The 19,188-nt window shown below is 40.0% G+C and overlaps 1 protein-coding gene across 7 annotated transcripts in view; it reads right to left on the bottom strand.

Moving 5' to 3' along the window:
• The window catches only part of Nup62 (Nucleoporin 62kD), a 339,835-nt gene that overhangs the window by 215,220 nt on the left and 105,427 nt on the right, over window positions 1-19,188 (bottom strand). For all 7 annotated transcript variants that reach the window (XM_067100505.1, XM_067100502.1, XM_067100504.1 and 4 more), the window contains exon 3: window positions 2,278-2,670. In XM_067100505.1, the coding sequence (XP_066956606.1) occupies window positions 2,278-2,670 (393 nt within the window). The remainder of the gene's footprint in view (window positions 1-2,277; window positions 2,671-19,188) is intronic.

Consider the following 19,188-nt stretch of genomic DNA (forward strand, 5'->3'; position numbering starts at 1 on the left):
AGTTTTAGATTACAATTGCATTTTTTAACCGTTTTTGTCGGACTCGACCGAAGGTTGAAATTTTGGCACTTATCGTGATTTATATGAAAATACAGTCATACCTCGAAATTACGCGAGGTTGGGTTCAGGAGCTCCTCGTGCAAGGTGAATTTTCGCGTAAGTTTGGCATGGTCTTTAAAAATGCTAATAAATGTTTATTTCCAGAATTTAAGTACTAAATATGACCCTATTCATGCTCCCAAAGTATTAAGCTAACTTTTAAATGAACTACAGTTAGTGTAATTTTATTTAAAATTTGGCTTATTACCCTTAAAAAAGGAATACAGTAAATGGTTGACATAAAAACTGAGTACTGCAGTTTCATAATAGCGCATTTACAGTAGGTGCGTACATATACTAATGTTACCCCTAATTCGTGGGATGCCGTTTTCTTTGTCACTTAGAGTAAAAGCCGTTTTCTTTGCGTCACTAGGCACAACGTCATGTATCAGTCAACAAAAGTACAATTCCATAAAATATCGAAAACACGTACATAATGTTCATAAAAGGTAGTACAGTACCGGTAAAATTCAATCAATTTAAAATTATATACTGTACAGAAAAATAATAAGTTGTAAAAGTATGTTTGAGCGCTAACTACGAGAGAGAGAGAGAGAGAGAGAGAGAGAGAGAGAGAGAGAGAGAGAGAGAGAGAGAGAGAGAGAGAGAGAGAGAGAGAGAGAGAGAGACTGTAATAAAGTAACTGTACTGCTTTTGTATCGTATTTATGCGCAAATATATAAATACAAATTTTCCATTCTGATTTTACACCTAAAACACAAAAACTTAAAAATTAACCACACTTTCTACAGGGGTATCATCTTTGAAAAATGCAGTAACTAGGGGTATCACATCTTGTAAAAGTACGCCAACTGAACGTGCTGTAATTACATGCACATACAGATTGCACCAGCACTTTTCTCCGAGGTGAACAGAGTAATTTTCAGAGAATGACATTTATACAACTCTTAGTTACATCTCTGATATTACATTAACGAATTCATTTTATCATATGAGCGCGACTGAACAACCTCATCTCAAGGTCATGTAAAGTCCTTGTGACAAAGACTTTGCAAATGGACATAATACTTGTATGATATTTATGTACAGAAATATAAATATAAATTTTCCATATCGGTTTTACAGTTAAAAGCATGAAAACTTATAAATGTACTTCAAACATTAAACAAGCATTTTCTGCAGGGGTATCATCTTTGAAAAGTGCAGTAACTTTGCAAATGGGTATCACATCTTGTAAAAGTACACTAAGTGAATGTGCTGAAATTACCTTTGCATCATATTTATGCATGTACAAAAATAAAAATAACACATTTTCGATACAGATTTTACAGATGAAAGCATGAAATGCATTTTTCATAGAGATTTTACACATGAAAGCATGAAATAAATACATTTTTCATACAGATTTTCACCATTAAAACATGAAATGCATTTTTCATACAGATTTTACACATAAATGCATGAAATGCATTTTCATACAGATTTTACACATAAAAGAATGAAATGCATTTTTCATACAGATTTTACACATAAAACCATGAAAACTTGTAAATTACTTCAAAAATTAAACACCCACTTCTGCAGGGTTTCTCGAGAATTTTGTGTGTCTGTGAAAAAATCGCGTATGCCCATTAGTTAGGTTCCAGTGAAAAGTTTGTGTGTGTGAATTCGCGCAACTCGTGTAAGATCGAAGTATTACTGTATGTCAAAACTGATAAAAGCTACAACCATGAGTTATTTTTTGTTGTATTCTACATGAAATTGCACACATTTTCATATATAAAACTTTATGTAAAGGCTAATAGAAAATGGTGCAAAAATTATGACAAAATGACTAAAGAATTTCTGAGATTTTTGTTGCAAGAAGGGAAGGGAAGGGTCCAAATGCCTTCAACTGCTGGGAATCACAAATTATTCTCTATCAGTTTACTCGAAATATCTGCCTACTGAATTACACAACTAACATAAACTCAAAGATGTGGATACATGAGAAATAACTGGTTTTAAATAATATCTGGATTTAGCATGACTAAATTCATTTTTAAGTTCCGAAATTACCTAAAAAAAAAAAAATTATCAATCTAAACACATACCTTAGTTTTATTCAAAACTGTCGCTAATTTATTTGATACAAATAAAGTAACCTTACCATTATGTTTGTTTAAATAAAGAAAAGGTAACAACATCAACTAATTATTCTTGTAGATTATATCTTACCTTGAGGAGCAGTGGTTATTGCAGTTGTGCCAGCTGCAGGCTTGGGTGTCAATGAAAAAAGTGTTGGAGTTGCACTAGTTGATGTTGTAGATAATGTAAAACCTGCTCCTGTCCCCCCAGTGGTAGATGAAGCTAGATTAAAAGTAGAGCTACTGGGTGCTGTGGTAGTAGCACTCTGAGTGGCAGCAGTAATTGCAGCAGGAAAGCTAAAATTCATGGAAGTTGCTGCAGGTTTTGGGAAAGAAAAGCCAGATCCAGTGGTCAATGACTGTGCAGTTGAAGGGGGAGCAAAAGTGAAACTACTCCCAGGTGCAGTAGAGGTAGATGTAAAGCTGAATCCAATACTGCCAGTTGAAGTTGTTACTGGAGTTGCTCCAAAGCCACCAGACCCACCTGAGAAATGATAAAAAAAATGGTAAAAATCAACAATTAAATTCACCAACCGTAAATACTATACAGTATGTTATGAACATCAAAAATGATCAACTGATGACCTGCTGCATGTCCATTATAAAAAAAATAGTATCAGGATATAAAAAAGTAAAAAAGTTTTATGTTCCATCAAATGAATGCCAGCAAATTCAAAAAGCCTGTTTGAAAGAATGCCAGAAAAAACCACTATATGCATCCTAATGCCTATTAGAAAGCATGATATACTGAGCGTAGAAAAAAATTCATTGTTTCCTGCTTATTAAGCACAATGCCCAAAAATGGAAATAGTATTTGTATATAAAAATACTAATACTAATTTCTTATCTAAATGTAAATTACAATTAGCTCTTTTCTTGACATGAAATTGTTGAATAGCTAATGCATGAGAGAATTTTATCACATCCCCATGATTCATATACAAGTGTTAAGCTTAAAAACATCCTTTAACCCTTAAACGCCAAGCCTCTATTTACAAAAACGTCTCCCGTATGCAGCGGCGTTAAGGAGTTAAGCGCCAAGCGGAAAGAAAGTTTTTTACAAAAATCACAGCACGCTTAGTTTTTAAGATTAAGAGTTCATTTTTGGCTCCTTTTTTTGTCATTGCCTAAAGTTTAGTATGCAACCATCAGAAATGAAAAAAAAATATCATTATCATATATAAATATTGAAATATATGACAGCGCAAAAAAAAATTTTCATATACAATTTTATACAAATAGCGCTGTGAGCAAAACGGTTAAAGCTAACGGATTATTTTTTTTTTCTTTGTATTGTACACTAAATTGCAATGATTTTGGTATATAACAAATTGTAAAACGATCAAAGCAACACAGAGAAAATATTATCACAATATGATGCATGAATCCGTAACGCGTGGACATAAAAAAATGTTTTTTCAAAAATTCATCATAAATCGAAATATTGTGCTAGAGACTTCCCGTTTGTTGAAAAATGAAGCTAATTGATTGAATATTACTAGGATGTAAGTGTTTTAGCTTAAAATTGCAGTTTTCGACCATTTGGGTCGAGTTAAAGTTGACCGAAGGTCGAATTTTTTCTATTTATCGTAATTTATATGAAAATATTTCAAAACTGATAAAAGCTACAACCATGAGTTATTTTCTAATGTATTCTACATGAAATTGCACACATTTTCATATATAAAAGTTTATGTAACGACTAATATAAAACAGTGCAAACATTACGACAACGTGACGAAAGAATTTGAGATGTTCGGCCGAGTTACCGCACGGACGTAAGGAAAATGTTTTTTTCAAAAATTCACCATAAATCGAAATATTGTGCTAGAGACTTCCAATTTATTGCAAAATAAAGGTAAATGATTGAATATTACTAGAATGTAAGAGTTTTAGCTTACAATTGCGTTTTTTGACCATTTCGGTCGAGTTAAAGTTGACCGAAGGTTGAAATTTTGGCAGTTATTGTGATTTATGTGAAAATATTTCCAAACTGATAAAAGCTACAACCATGAGTTATTTTCTGTTGTATTCTACATGAAATTGCGCACATTTCTATATATAAAACTTTATGTAACGACTAATATAAAACGGTGCAAACATTACGGCAATGTGACAAAAGAATTTCTGGCGCGGACGTAAGGAAAAAGTTCTTTCAAAAATTCATCATAAATCGAAATATTGTGCTAGAGACTTCCAATTTGTTGCAAAATGAAGGTAGATGATTGAATATTACTAGAATGTAAAAGTTTTAGCTTACAATTGCGTTTTTTGACCATTTCGGTCGAGTCAAAGTTGACTGAAGGTTGAAATTTTGGCAGTTATCGAGATTTATATGAAAATATTTCCAAACTGATAAAAGCTACAACCATGGGTTGTATTTTGTTGTATTTTACATGAAATTGCGCACATTTTCATATATAAAACTTTACATAACGGCTAATATAAAACAGTGCAAAAATTACGACAAAATGACAAAAGAATTTCTGAAATTTTCGGCCGAGTTACCGCACGGACGTAAGGAAAGTTTTTTTTCAAAAATCCACCATAAATCGAAATATTGTGCTAGAGACTTCCAATTTGTTGCAAAATGAAGGTAAATGATTGAATATTACTAGAATGTAAGAGATTTAGCTTACAATTGCGTTTTTCGACCATTTTGGTCGAGTCAAAGTTGACCGAAGGTTGAAATTTTTTGTAGTCGACATACGGTACGTCCACTTGGCACCCAACAGACAATTTTAGTCGACGTATGATACGTCCAGTAGGCGTTTAAGGGTTAATATAAAATTAGCTCTACCTTGGAAATAATATATTTTCATTTATGTTACCCGAAAGGGAATTTTTTAGTTGATAATAAGTTTGCCATCTTGTGGGCTTGAAACACAGAAGAACAAGAACTCACAACTACAGTGACTCCTTAAACCACATGGCCATCAAGGGAGGTAAAAGTTGATACAGACTCCCACCTACAGATCGCTGTCGAACTCAGGTATTTGTAATTAGAATCGATATCAACCCACCTCTAGCATGTTAGCCATGTAGCGCATTTGTTGCATGCAACCATATTATGAATGAATTTTATCACATCCCCGTGAATCATATACTGTACAAACATTATGCTACAAACGTCTTTTAATATCCAATTTGTTCTACCTCGGAAATAATACATTTTCATATATGTTACCCGAAGGGGAATTTTTTAGTTGATAATAAGTTTGTCGTCTCGTGGGCTCAAACCACAGAAGAACAAGAACTCAGGACTACAATGATGCCTTAAACCACATGGCCATCAAGGGAGGTAAAAGTTGATAATGACTTCCACCTACAAATCACTGTTGAACTCAGGTATTTGTAATTAGAATCGATATCAACCCATCTCTACCATGTTAGCCGTGTAGTGCATTTGTCGCACGTAGCCATATTATGAATGAACTTTATCACATCCCTGTGATTCATATACAAGCATTAAGCTAAACATCCTTTAATATCCAATTTGCTCTGCCTCGGAAATAATATAATTTCATATATGTTACCCGAAGGGGAATTTCTTGTTAAGTTTGTCGTCTCATGGGCTTGAACCACGGAAGAACAAGAACTCAGGACCACAGTTGATGCCTTAAACCACATGGTCGTCAGGTGAATATTAAAAAGCAAAACCTTAGAGAGTCTATTTCGTATTAGGGCATGATTACTATTACAGTACTAATCTTTTCAATGAATGATGTACCATCACACAGCTCATTAAAACTCTCATAACCTGAAAATTTCTTAGCACTGTAGGCAGATCGACTGATTGTGTGTTATCTTGATCTACCACTACAAAGTCATCGAGGAGATTTAAAATAAGTAATACACTTAATATATAAATATATCATGCTCAAAGACATGATCAGTAGACTCCTTACATAATTATTAAAATGCAAATATAACAAAATCAGATTTTCAGTAACAAGAACACTGCTACTATATGAAGTATTATTGATTTGGGACACATATGCACTGTATCCTAAGCCAAAGAAATACCTAGTGAAGGACTAAATATGATATTTTCATAATAAAATAAATTTTTGAACATACTTACCTGGTATACCTGCCACACGCTAAGTTGGCGGTGATGGTCCGCCCACTTTGTTAGTTCGAGTCCTTTCTTGTATATTCACAGAAAATAGTATGATATGATAGAATCCTCTTTCTATTATCTTATTAAGTGTTAATCACTGGAGAACTAGAGTTAGAAATATTTTCATATCATTAAAATGCTATTCGGAGTAGGGAAACCAGAAGTTTTATAAATTACAGGAAATCGAAGCCAAAGATAAAAACCTTTGTCGAATGTAAGCAACGCTTTATTTCGAGCATTATGTTATATATGGATTCAATAAATCAAACAATACAATCCAAGTTTCATGATAACTTATATGCTGTCGATTGCATACCTTTGAATATGCCGTATAATTATATGAAACATAAAACACCACGAAATATGCCTGTTGGAAGTAGGGAGGAGGTGTATTGAGAGAAACAGCCGCTCAGCGATCACCTGAATTTGACAGCTCGGTCACCGTAGGCAGCTCGACTGATTAAGTCAGTGTTGCCATTTCTATAATTTGCTACTTCTGAAAATTAATTTATGAAATCTACGGCAAAATTCGAGCGCTGGAATAATTTGCTATTTCTACAGAAACTCGTAGAGAGAGAGAGAGAGAGAGAGAGAGAGAGAGAGAGAGAGAGAGAGAGAGAGAGAGAGAGAGAGAGAGAGAGAGAGAGAGAGAGAGAGCGAGCTTGACCCTCATCCTCCACCCACTATATTTTGCTACTGACACCTTGAAGTTTCACTGCGTTATAACCTGGTCTAACAAACTTTTAAGAATGGAAATTTGCTTCAAATATATGTAAACATGCTTAGGTAAAATAAACATACATCTTGATACATTAAACATTTAATTGATTCAACAAAAGAAAGTACATTAATCAATCATTGGATAGGCTACATCAAACAATAACTTGAAATAACAAAATCATTCATCATCGCTTTCCGACTCCTCACTGTCACTGGTGATGCTTATAATCAATTTCTCAGTTAGATGGTCACGTGCTATATCCCTTTTCCTATAAATATCCTCCACTTCTCTTGCATGCCGCATACATGACTTCCAGTCCTCTGCTGTTACTCTGTCTATTGCACGTTTAGTTATACGTTCAACATTTGTCAAAGTCTGATTGGGATTTGAATTGCATTTCTTAACCTCATTTTTTACGTGTGCCCAAATCAATTCTACCGGGTTGAACTCGCAGTGATAAGGAGGAAGTCTGAGTACCTCATGGCCAGCATCTCTAGCGATTTTGTCAATTTCATACTCCTGGAGGTACTTGTGCTGCTTTACCACATCTAGAACTTCGGTTTTGGTATAGGAAGGGTCATGAGCTATATTGTGGTTAGTTAACCAGGAGACAATATCCGATTTCCTTGAACTGCTGACAGGTGCTTTGCTCAATATTTTTGAACGATATGAAGCATTATCTAAGACAATGAGCGACCTAGCGGGAATGTTTACCAGTAGCTGTGTTTGAAACCATAATAGGAAGCATGTATGATTCATACTATCATGGTAATCACCCTTATTACCATTTTTCGATCCGAAAAATAGCAATCCTCCTGGTACGAATCCATATTCTCCACCAGCATGCACTATGATAAATCTAGCTCCTTTACCCGTTTTCACTCGTGGACCAACAATTCCATCGGGTAGAGTCCAACATTTGTCCACACACTCATTTTGATTTACCCATGTCTCATCCAGATATATTTCCGGTCTTGGAGAATCGGATTTTCGGTTTTCATCAATAAGCCTTAGATATTTATTTCGGGCAAGAACAATATCGTTCCTTTCCATCAAGAGCTTCCTACCGCTTTCAACTTTGTTATAACGAAAGCAGAGTTCCTTAACAAGTTTGAGAAGGGACATATAAGCACCAGGGAAATTCAGAGGTGGCTTCTTTACCTTATCCAGCAGTTTTTCTATTGTTGGGTATTCACGTCTTTCATAGAAAGCCATTATCTCCCGACGTACACAGTCCTTATCAAAATCATCTAAGGCTCCCATTACTGGTGACTTTCTTGACCTAGGGGGCGGAGAGTGCATCTCTCCACGCTTGTGTTGCTGCTTTATCCGCTGAATGGAACGAACAGATATTCCTGTTGCAGCAGCAGTCCTATTTACGATATCATCTTCGCCTTCCTTATCATATTGCTCACGAAGATAATTGCAGACCTTAATTACGACGATTCTTGTCTGGCTCGTTATCCGTCCCATACGTTTTGTGTTTTTCAAGCAATCCTCCATTATTATAGTTACTCCTTTATACTTCAGTGTATGTATAGTATATCGCTGAATGGGTACTGAGCTGAGAGCTGTTTCTCTTTTGTCAATGTTAGCTCGGTTAACAACTGCGTTTGAAATTTCCGCCAATTACAGTAACTGGCTATTTTAGTGATCATTCTGCCTCCCTAGATAAGGCGCATGTTTTCTAACCATTAAGTATGTTATTTGGACACGTGGACTACTATATTCATACTATATAGCATCTCCATATTTAAATGACCTTTACAATATACATGATTCTGACCAATTTCTTATATATTTATGGGATATTGAAGATAAATGAATCGAGTGCATTCGAAATCGTGTAAAATCCTTGACTTTGACTATTTGAGTTATACTTTAGTGATAGTTTTCTCAAAGTTCTCAAACGTTTTCATCATTTAACATACATTTTCATTTTCCTTAAAGAGTATAATTAACTTCTGCAATAAAAACAACCTGCATTAGTAATTGCAAGCGCCCTCAACACACTCATATGAATAGCCACACGAATAGTTGCTGTAATCCAATTACCACCTTCGCTTAGCAAGGGGCGGGGCATCACCGCCAACTTAGCGTGTGGCAGGTATAGTTATATATATAGCTTAAGTCCCTGACGTCACGGCAGAATTTCAAAACTCGCGGCAATCACCGATAGGTAGGTCAGGTGGTCCACCTATGCGCCCTCTATCCAGGTATCTGGAACCACACCAGGTATTCCTCAGATCTTCCATGCCTCTCGTCTCTAGAGGGGAGGAGGGTGGGAATTAATTATATATACAGTAGACCCTTGACTCACGAACACAATCCGTTCCTAGACCTTGGTCGTGTTCGAAATTGTTCGTGACTCAAGCTAATCTCCCATAAGGTTTAATGGGAATAATATTAATTGGTTCTCGACCCCTACATGAACCAATATATATTATGTATATTTTGCCTTATTTTACACAGATAATGTAAAAGTCAGTGTAAAAACCTTAATATATCTAATAATATAATTTAAAATGGTAAACTAACACTAAAAAACATTTGTAAAGTGAACACTTACTCTGACTGGCAAGACTTCTGGCTTGACGGACAAGAGAAGAGAGGAGGGTGGTGGGTGGGGAGGAGGTTATTGTGTGGAAGGAGACCCTCCCCCATCCAGGTCGGGGAGATCTCGTTCCAGAGATTCAACTCTTCTAGGTTTTTTTGGTGAACTTTTAATCACAAACTTATCCAATGTCTGTTGCCTTTTCCTTCCTTGCATAACTCTTCTGAAATGGCTCATTAAATTTTCATTGAGCATATTCACGATCCTGTTACGTAACAATTTTGTCCGGATGATACAATTCAAGGAAGCACTGGACATCATTCCACTTTTCCAATGCGGCTTTATCACATCACTGCTGACATCTGTAACTTCCTCCCCATCCTCCTCTTCGTCAGTTGATTGCTCCCGAGCAAGTTGCTCCTGCTGCTCTTTGTGAGTTGAACAAGTTAGTCCATGAGTCAAATCTTCTGAATGTTCAGCGACCAATTCTTCAACATCTTAAAAAGCGTTGACTTGTAGACCCATACTGTTGCCCATGGACACAATTTCTTGCACAATCTCTGCATCGAAGCCCTCAAAGTCACGGACAGTTCGCACTGGGGCCAAAGTTTCCATACGCAGAATTTAATGTGCGATGCGTAATTTCAGTCAATCGTTATCAATGAGGGTTATGCAGTGAAAAAGATTAAAGTGCTTCTTCCAAAATTCTTTTAAGGTTAATTTTGTCTCTTCAGTTACACGGAAGCATCTGGAGAAGAGCGCTACCGTATATAATTTCTTAAAATTGCTAATGACTTGTTGGTCCATGGGCTGGAGAACAGAGGTCGTGTTGGGTGGAAGGAACTTGAACTGAATGAAGTCATGTTCACTGCAGTCAGCCAAGTACGAAGGGTGTGCCGGGGCATTATCCATGATCAGAAGGCACCGCAGGGGCAGCTTGTTCTCTGTTAGGTACTGACTCACGGTCGGCGCAAACACTTCATCAATCCACTCCATAAACAAGCTCCGTGTCACCCATGCTTTTGTATTGGCCCTCCACATTACAGGCAGTCTGGCCTTATTTACGTTGTGCTGCTTAAAGGCACGCGGGTTATTTGAATGGTAGACAAGTAGCGGCTTTGGTTTCAAGTCGCCACTTGCGTTTGAGCATAACAAAAGCGTAAGCCTGTCCTTCATTGGCTTGTGGCCTGGGAGCACCTTCTCTTCTTGGGTGATAAATGTCCTGTTGGGCATCTTCTTCCAGAAGAGGCCCGTTTCATCACAATTGAAAATCTGTTGAGCGACGTATCCTTCGGCCTCCACGAACTCGGCAAACTCGGTCACGAATGCCTCAGCAGCAGCCTTGTCTGCGCTAGCAGCCTCGCCATGCCTAATTACAGAGTGAATGCCAGTTCTCGTCTTGAAGTTATCAAACCACCCTTTACTAGCCTTAAAATCATCTGGCGTGGCACTAGTAGAAGGAGTTTCCTTCAGCAAACTCTGATACACTTGCCGAGTTTTTTCGCAGATGATCGGCTCGTTTACACTATCACCTGCCATCTGTTTCTCATGTACCCACTTCAAAATGATTTTTTCTGCCTCTTCGAGGGTTTGCGATCTCATCTTGGTTAGTACTGTCACTCCCTTCGCAACATTTGCTTCTTTAATGGCATCCTTGTTTTTCAAAATTGTCGAAACTGTCGACTTGGCCATCTTGTACTCACTTGCGATATCGGTCACGAACACCACGTTCAAACTTTTCTATAATTTCTTTCTTTATTTCAATGGTTATCTTCCTCTGCACCCTCTTCTCACCATCACTCTTCACTTTCTTACTTTCACCACCACTCTTCACTTTCTTAGGGCCCATTATGAAGAAAATCACAAGTTTTAGCGCAAAAAATGCTAAGCGAATTGACGAACGTCTTGTACACAATGAGATGAGACAAAGAGTGATGCATGGGTGACGCCGTGTGTGGGAGGCTGGAAGATGGCTGGTCCCATGGCAACTCAAACGCTCTCATGTGTGCTGGGCGATTTCGCATTTTCAATGTTTGTGTCTAAAAATTAGTTTGTGAAACAAAGTGAATTGTTATTTTCAGAAATTTCCAGCATTTTTCAAATGTTCATGTCTCAAAATTAGTTCATGACCCAAACAGAATTTTTATTTTCCGCATTTTTTTGTTAGTATCTCAAAGTTAGTTAAGTAAGTCAAGGGTGAAATTTTACCTATAATTTTGGTCGGGGATCGAGTTGTACGTGGGTCAATGCGTTCGTGAGTCAAGGGTCTACTGTAACTACCAGATAAGTATGTTCAAAAATTTATTTTATTATGAAAATATCATTTTTAAACATCTGACTTAACTGGTAGTTATATATATAGCTGATTGACACCTTTGGTTGAGGATCAGAGACAGCCAACATCGTTGGAATTGACAAAATTAAAATTGTAAAACCAACTCGAGGTTCCTACCTGTTAAGGAAGCAGATTTCGAAGTTTTCCTGCCTCATTCTGTCTGCATTCCTTAAGAGATCCAGCGATCCACCCGGGGGCTGAAAATCTCTAGGGGCTGTCAACCGGTGTATAACCTCTATGTGACTAGACCTCCTTAAAAAATACCCTTGTTCCGGGCGCTAGTAAGGAACAAAAACGACCACCTGACCAAATAACACAACAAACTAACAAAAAACAAAAAATTTGCTAATGATTGCGGAAGACTGCGTCCAGCCTTCGCAAACAACCATAAAAATTTCTCCATTTCAAGAAAAGGAGAAAAGGGTATAGTTTTATGGTATAGCAGGGGTAGATCCTTCACCCACTACTGAATTAGCCGCTACAAATGGGCCGAGAGTGTAGCGGTCTTCATATACAGTCTGAACCTGTTTGAGGTAATGCAAGGCAAACACTGACTTGCTTCTCCAGAAAGTCACGTCTAAAATACTTTGCAAGGATCTATTCTGTTTAAAAGCCACCGAGGTTGCTACTGCCCTAACCTCGTGCGTCTTAACTTTAAGAATCTGTAGATCAGTTTCATTAAATTCTGAATGGGCCTCTCTTATCAATAGCCTGATAAAGTAAGATAACGCATTCTTAGACATGGGTAACGAGGGTTTCTTGACTGAACACCACAGTGCTTCTGACTTACCTCATAAGTCCTTAGTCCTTTCCAGGTATGACTTCAGAGCTCTTACGGGGCACAGGAGTCTCTCTATTTCTGTACCTGTGATATCCGACAGGTTCGGGATCTCAAACGTTTTGGGCCAGGGTCGAGATGGAATCTCATTCTTTGCAAGGAACCCAAGTTGCAAAGAACAAATCGCTTTGCCTTGTCTAAAGCCCACGGTCTTGCTGAAGGCATGAACCTCACTTACCCTTTTAGCTGTGGCCAAACTGATCAGAAACAGAGTTTTTAGAGTAAGATCCTTAAATGATGCCTTATGTAAGGGTTCGAACCTATTTCCCATGAGAAACTTAAGAACGACATCTAAGTTCCAAGCTGGTGAATCCTGGCCTTTCTCTTTAATGGTCTCGAAGGATCTGATAAGGTCCTGGAGATCCTTATTGTTGGAAAGGTCTAAGTTTCTGTGTCTAAAACAGCAGTTAACATACTCCTATATCCCTTAATTGTGGAAATAGAAAATTTAAGTTAAGTTCCCTTCTAAGGAAGAAGAAGGAAGTCTGCTATTTGAGTCACAGAGGTACTGGAAGAGGAAATAGAATTTTTTCTGCACCATCCTCTAAATACTTCCCACTTGGATTGATATACCTTGATTGTTGAAGACCTCCTTGCTCTTGCAATTGCGTCAGCTGCCGCCTTCGAAAGCCTTTAGCTCTTGCAAGTTTTCTGATAGTCTGAAGGCAGTCATTTGTAGAACTTGGAGGTTTTGGTGATATCTTTCCAAGTGGGGTTGTTTGAGTAGATCTATTCTGACCGGTAGTCTTCTCGGTGTCCACCATCCATTCCAGTACCTCTGTGAACCATTCCTTTGTAGGCCAGTAAGGAACCACTAGGGTCATCCTGGTCCCCTCGTGAGCTACGAACTTCTGCAAAACTCTGTGAATAACTTTGAACGGGGAAACGCATACGTCTAAGTTGGACCAATCCAGCAGGAAAGCGTCTATGTGAACCGCCTCTGGGATCTGGAATGGGAGAACAGTAAGCTTCCAACTTCCTCTCGTTTGAGCTGTGGCAAAGAGGTCTATGCATGGTCGGCCCCAAATCCGCCACAGGCTCTTGCAGACATCCTGGTGAAGCATCCACTCTGTCGACAGAATTTGATTCCTTCTGCTCAGCATGTCTGCCCTCACATTCTTTTCTGCCTTGAATAAAGCGGGTAACCAGAGTAACATCTTTCTCCTTTGCCCAAAGAAGAAGAGTTTTTTGTTGTCTCAGTATAGAGAGTAGGAGTGAGTGCCTCCTTGATTCTTGATGTAGGCCAACGCCGTTGTGTTGTCAGAGTTGACCTGAACTACTTTTTTTCTCCACTAGGCATTCGTATTCTATCAGAGCCAGAAGGATAGCAGTCAGTTCCTTCTGGTTGATGTGCCACTCTATCTGATCTCTGGTCCAAGAGCCCGAGACTTCCATCTTTCCCAGTGTTGCTCCCCACCCTGAGTCCGACACGTCCGGAGAACAACACTAGGTCTGGGTTCCTCTGATGTAAGGAAAGTCCCTCTTGAAGTTTTAGGGATCGTTCCACCATTGTAGGTAATGTCTTATTTGTTGTGAAATGGGTATACACTTTGTTTCTAATTCCTTGTCTTTGTCCCAGTTCGATTCAGATGGAACTGTAACGGACGAAGGTTCAGTCTTCCTAATGAGACAAACTGCTCTAGAGAGGAAAGGGTCCCCAGCAGACTCATCCATTCCCTCACTGAGCAAGTTCGTCTCTTTAGGATTTTCTGAAGTTTTTCTAAAGCTTGTTCCGTCCTCGATATTGACGGAAAAACCCGAAAAGCTTGACTCTGAATCCTCATCCCAAGGTACTGAATCTCTTGGGATGGGATCAGCTGAGACTTCGTTTTGTTTATAAGGAGTGCTAGATTCTCCGATAATTGAAGAGTCGTCTGAAGATCCTCCATGCAGCGAGTGTAGGAAGGAGCTCTGAGGAGTCAGTCGTCCAGATATAGGGAGACTCTGATGCCTCTTGTGTGAAGCATTCCAGCTACGTTTTTCATTAGTCTCGTGAAAATCTGAGGAGCGGTGCTTAGGCCGAAACATAGGGCTCGAAATTGGAAAGTTTCTCCCCCGTGCACAAACCTCAGGTATTTCCTGGAGCTCGGGTGAATGGGAATATGGAAATACGCATCTTGAAGATCCATAGACACCATCCAGTCGTGTTGTCTGACTGCTGCTAGAATGGATTTGGTTGTTTCCATCGTGAATCTTGTCTTGTGAACAAACACGTTGAGAGCGCTCACGTCTAGCACCGGTCTCCATCCCCCCGAACTTTTGGGAACCAGGAACAATCGATTGTAAAAACCTGGAGATTCCGGGTCCAGAACTTTTTCTATAGCCTGTTTTTGCAGCAGCAGAACAAACTGCTGTTGCAGAGCGTCCGCTTTGATTTTCGTTCAGTAATTGGCCGAAAGGTCTACCGGCCTTGTAGCTAAAGGTGGCTTCCTGAGGAAAGGGATCTTGTACCCCTCCTTGATTAATTGAACGGACCATGGATCCGCTCCTCTCCTCTCCCATTCCAGCCAGAAGTGTGTTAGTCAGGCTCCAACCGCTGTCTGAAGGAGAGTCTTCTCAGACTCTGCTTCTCCCTTGTCTATGGTTTCTTCTCGTAGATCTTTTGATCGTAAATCTTGAATTCCCTCTACTGAGGGTTCTGCCTCGAAAGGGCTGAATTACAGGAGCTTCTCCTATAATTTTCTGAGAAGCGAAGCTAGAAGGTAGAACTTTCTTTGCAGTTTTGGTGATTAGATCTTGTGTTTTTTTTTATTTAAAGCTGAGGATACCTCCTTCACTAATTCCTGAGGAAAAAGATGCGTCGAGAGAGGGGCATAAAGAAGTTCTGCCTTTTGGATGGGCGTAACTCCATTGGCAAGAAAAGAGCAGAAATGTGCCCTTTTCTTCAAGACTCCCGCAGAGAAGAGAGCTGCCAGTTCGTTGGCTCCATCTCTGAGAGCCTTGTCCATACAAGACATAACATGAATAAGATCTTTGGTGTCTGAATCTAATAAGGTCTCAGTCTTTTTCCCCAAAGCTCCCAGAGTCCAGTCCAGGAAATTGAAGACTTCAAAAGCTCTGAAAATTCCCTTAAGGATGTGATCCATCTCCGAAGGAGACCAGAAGACCTTGGATTTACCCATAGCAACTCTGCGAGAAGCGTCGACCAGAGAAGTCCTCCTGGGAAGAGGCAGGAACTCCCAGGCCGGGAGCTTCTCCGGTCTCATACCAAATGCTAGACCTCGACGTAAGTCTAGCTGGAGGAAAAGAGAACACTGTTCGTCCTTGATCCTTTTAGAGTTCATCCACTCTTCCATAACTCTCAAGGCTCGCTTGGAGGAACGAGACATGATCATTTTAGTGAAAATAGTCTTCTTCGGAGTTTTCCCGGGTAAATTCCGAGGGGAGGAGAACGAGGGGCGGCTGGCATGAAGTTGTCGGAAAAAGCTCCGTAAACACTTTCATCAACTTCTTTAAGTCTGAGGAAGGAAGTTGAGATTCTTGTTCCTCTTCGTCCGGAAACTTTCTCGAGGAGAACATCTGGAGAGGGGAAAGATCGTATAATGCCTTCCGCTTCCTCCGAATGCTGTGCGGAAACCGAAGTAGCGGCGTCCTGTTTACTAGTTGCTGCTTCCAAAACAAGAGAATCCTCGACCAGAACGTCCTGCAGACTACGGTCATGACACTTGGTATCCTGACGCCCAACTGCACGAATATCCTGGCGTCCAGTATCATGACGCTTGGCGTCCAACTTCGTGACACCTGGCGTCCCGGCGTCCAGATTCTTGACGTCTGGCGTCCTGGCGTCCAAGCTCTTGACGCCTGGCGTCCATCCTCTTGCGCAACTCTCGGGCGTCCTGGCGTCCAGACTTCTGACGCATCGTTGTCCCGTCCAACCTTGGTCGCCTTGAGGTCAGCTGGCGCCTGTGCGACATCTGTCAAAAGCTTCCTCAGGCTGACGAGAACTGATTGAGGCCCCTTGAGTAGGAGAAACATTCTTCCCACGTTAAGCTGTCCCGCTGCCGCCCCCTTAAGTCACTTGAGCACTGGCCGCCTGTGCGACATTGGTCAAAAAAGTTTCCTCAGGCGACGAGCAGCCAAAGGTGGGCAAAAGTTATCCGTCTTTTCTGCAGGCTGGCAAGCTTGCATAAGGGAAGAAAGTTTCTGCTGCATATCTTTCAGCAGAGACCATTGTGGAGCTTCCTTCTGCTGATGACAGACTGGGGAAGCCGCAAGATCTAACGAGCCCTCAACTAACTGAACAGGTTGAGGAGAGTGCTCTGGGGACGATTCCCAATTCGAAGGATTAGGGGGAGCGTGAACAGAAGAAAGAAAAGCATCCAACGTCTTCTTGCTGCCAGGCGTCCTGGTTGAGACTGGCAATTTACGCCTGCACTTGGAAGGAGAGCTACCTTCAGAACTGAAAGGGAAGCGTTCCGGACTGCTCCAATGGCTATACCCCGGAGCTTGAGAAGACTCCAAACGACGTCCTTCAACATAGGGGAGCTTCCTCTTGAGCGGTCTAGATTCGTAAGCCCGACGCCAGCCCCGTTTGGGAACTGCGTCATCAGAAGACGAAGAGCACATATTAACCTCGCCTTTCCTATGGCGAGGGTGAGCGTCCTGGGGAGCGTCTACAGGAACACTCGAGGGGACAACCGCTCAGGAGCTAAAATCTCTCGCCTCCCTTCGCCTGTCGACTTTCCTTCTCCCAGGGGTTGGGGAGCTTGGAAGAGGTCTAGGGCTAGGAGCACGACAGATCCGAGCGGCCGCACCCTCCACTGCACTTGTACTAACTTTATCACCGACACTTGCACTTTCAAGATCTCTCATGTTAGACCACAATTTCTGTCTGTCTTGAGCGAGGGATTCAACACGTTGGCCAAGGGCTTGAATGGCTGCCATCATATCCTTGAGAGGTGGGTCTTTACCTGAATCAGTAGGGGGATCAGGAACTACCACTACAGGGGAATGATCAGAAGGTTCATTAGTTTGGGGCAAAGAATTATCAAAATCCTGGCTACCCTTGGAAGAGCAAGAAAAAGTACTCTTGGCTCTTCTGAGCCGGTCCCTTTCAAGTTTTCCTTACATAGCTGGTTATACTCAATCCACTCCCTTTCAGAAAGACCCAAACACTCATCGCATCTATCACCTTGCTCACACCTCTTGCCCCTACATTTCATACATATTTGAATGAGGATCCTAAAGAGGCTTTAGCAAGCCTAGTCTTACACCCCTAACACACATTCGCACACTCGAGGAGTCAGACATGGTAGCAAATCAAAAGAGAGATCAAAATACAAGTCAAGGGTCAAATCCAAATCTAACTAGTCAAGAAAACCCAAAAAGACAAATTCAAAAACGAGCGGAAGCCAAAGCCAAAGTGTACTTCACCAAAAACTGCTGAAAAACACAGGCTGAATGAGTGAAATTCCATACGATGTCACCAGAATGGCAGCAGGGAAGATCTGAGGAATACCTGGTGTGGTTCCAGATACCTGGATAGAGGGCGCATAGGTGGACCACCTGACCTACCTACTGGCGATTGCCGCGAGTTTTGAAATTCTGCCGTGACGTCAGGGACTTAAGCTATATATATAACTACCAGTTAAGTCAGATGTTTAAAAAGTTAAATATTTAGTAGCATTTTCTGGTACGACACAAGGAAACAGAAACAATAGCATCCTTGATTCTCTGTGTGGTGTCAAAATCACTAAATGGCTGAAGACAAACTTGAGGTTTGAAGCCCCATATCTTAGACAAATGTTGGGGAAAAAAAAAAAAAAGGAACTATGAAAGATTATGCATGTTGTAGGGTCTCGAATGTGCATGGAAATAGTATGTAACAGAATAAAAAAGTATGACAACTGATTTGAGGAAAGAAAGATGGATGCTATGGAATGAGACAGAACTGGTACGGCAAAGTATATACAGTAGTATTACGAATGACAAATGACTGTAATACAGGAACTTTATATTTATACCCTTACTTCCCCTACCTTGTCACTACACAGTACTGTATACACTACAGTATATATCGTCACCCTCATAAACTAACTGCCTAAGTCATTTTTTTGCCCAAGTCACAATCATGACTTGGGCATAGTGACAATAATGCCTAAGTCACTGAGTGACTTAGGCAGAAAGCTTTTTGGGAAATTTATTCCACTAACTTTCTACATCTGACTTAGGCAAGTATACCAGTAGGTGCGCCACATATTGGAGATTTGATTTAGGCAAAAATCCAAAAATCAATGAAAAATGACTTAGGCAGTTAGTTTATGAGGGTGACGACATGCTTATAATGAATACATTTGAATTTAAAGTAGTGTTTGGATGTAAAAATGATATTTTTATAATAAAATAAAGTTTGTTCATACTTACCTGGCAGATATATATATAGCTGTATTCTCCGAAAGGACAACAGAAATTCAAAATCTTATGGCACACGC

Source organism: Macrobrachium rosenbergii, chromosome 56 (genome assembly GCF_040412425.1).
Source record: "Macrobrachium rosenbergii isolate ZJJX-2024 chromosome 56, ASM4041242v1, whole genome shotgun sequence".
Taxonomy (NCBI): domain Eukaryota; kingdom Metazoa; phylum Arthropoda; class Malacostraca; order Decapoda; family Palaemonidae; genus Macrobrachium; species Macrobrachium rosenbergii.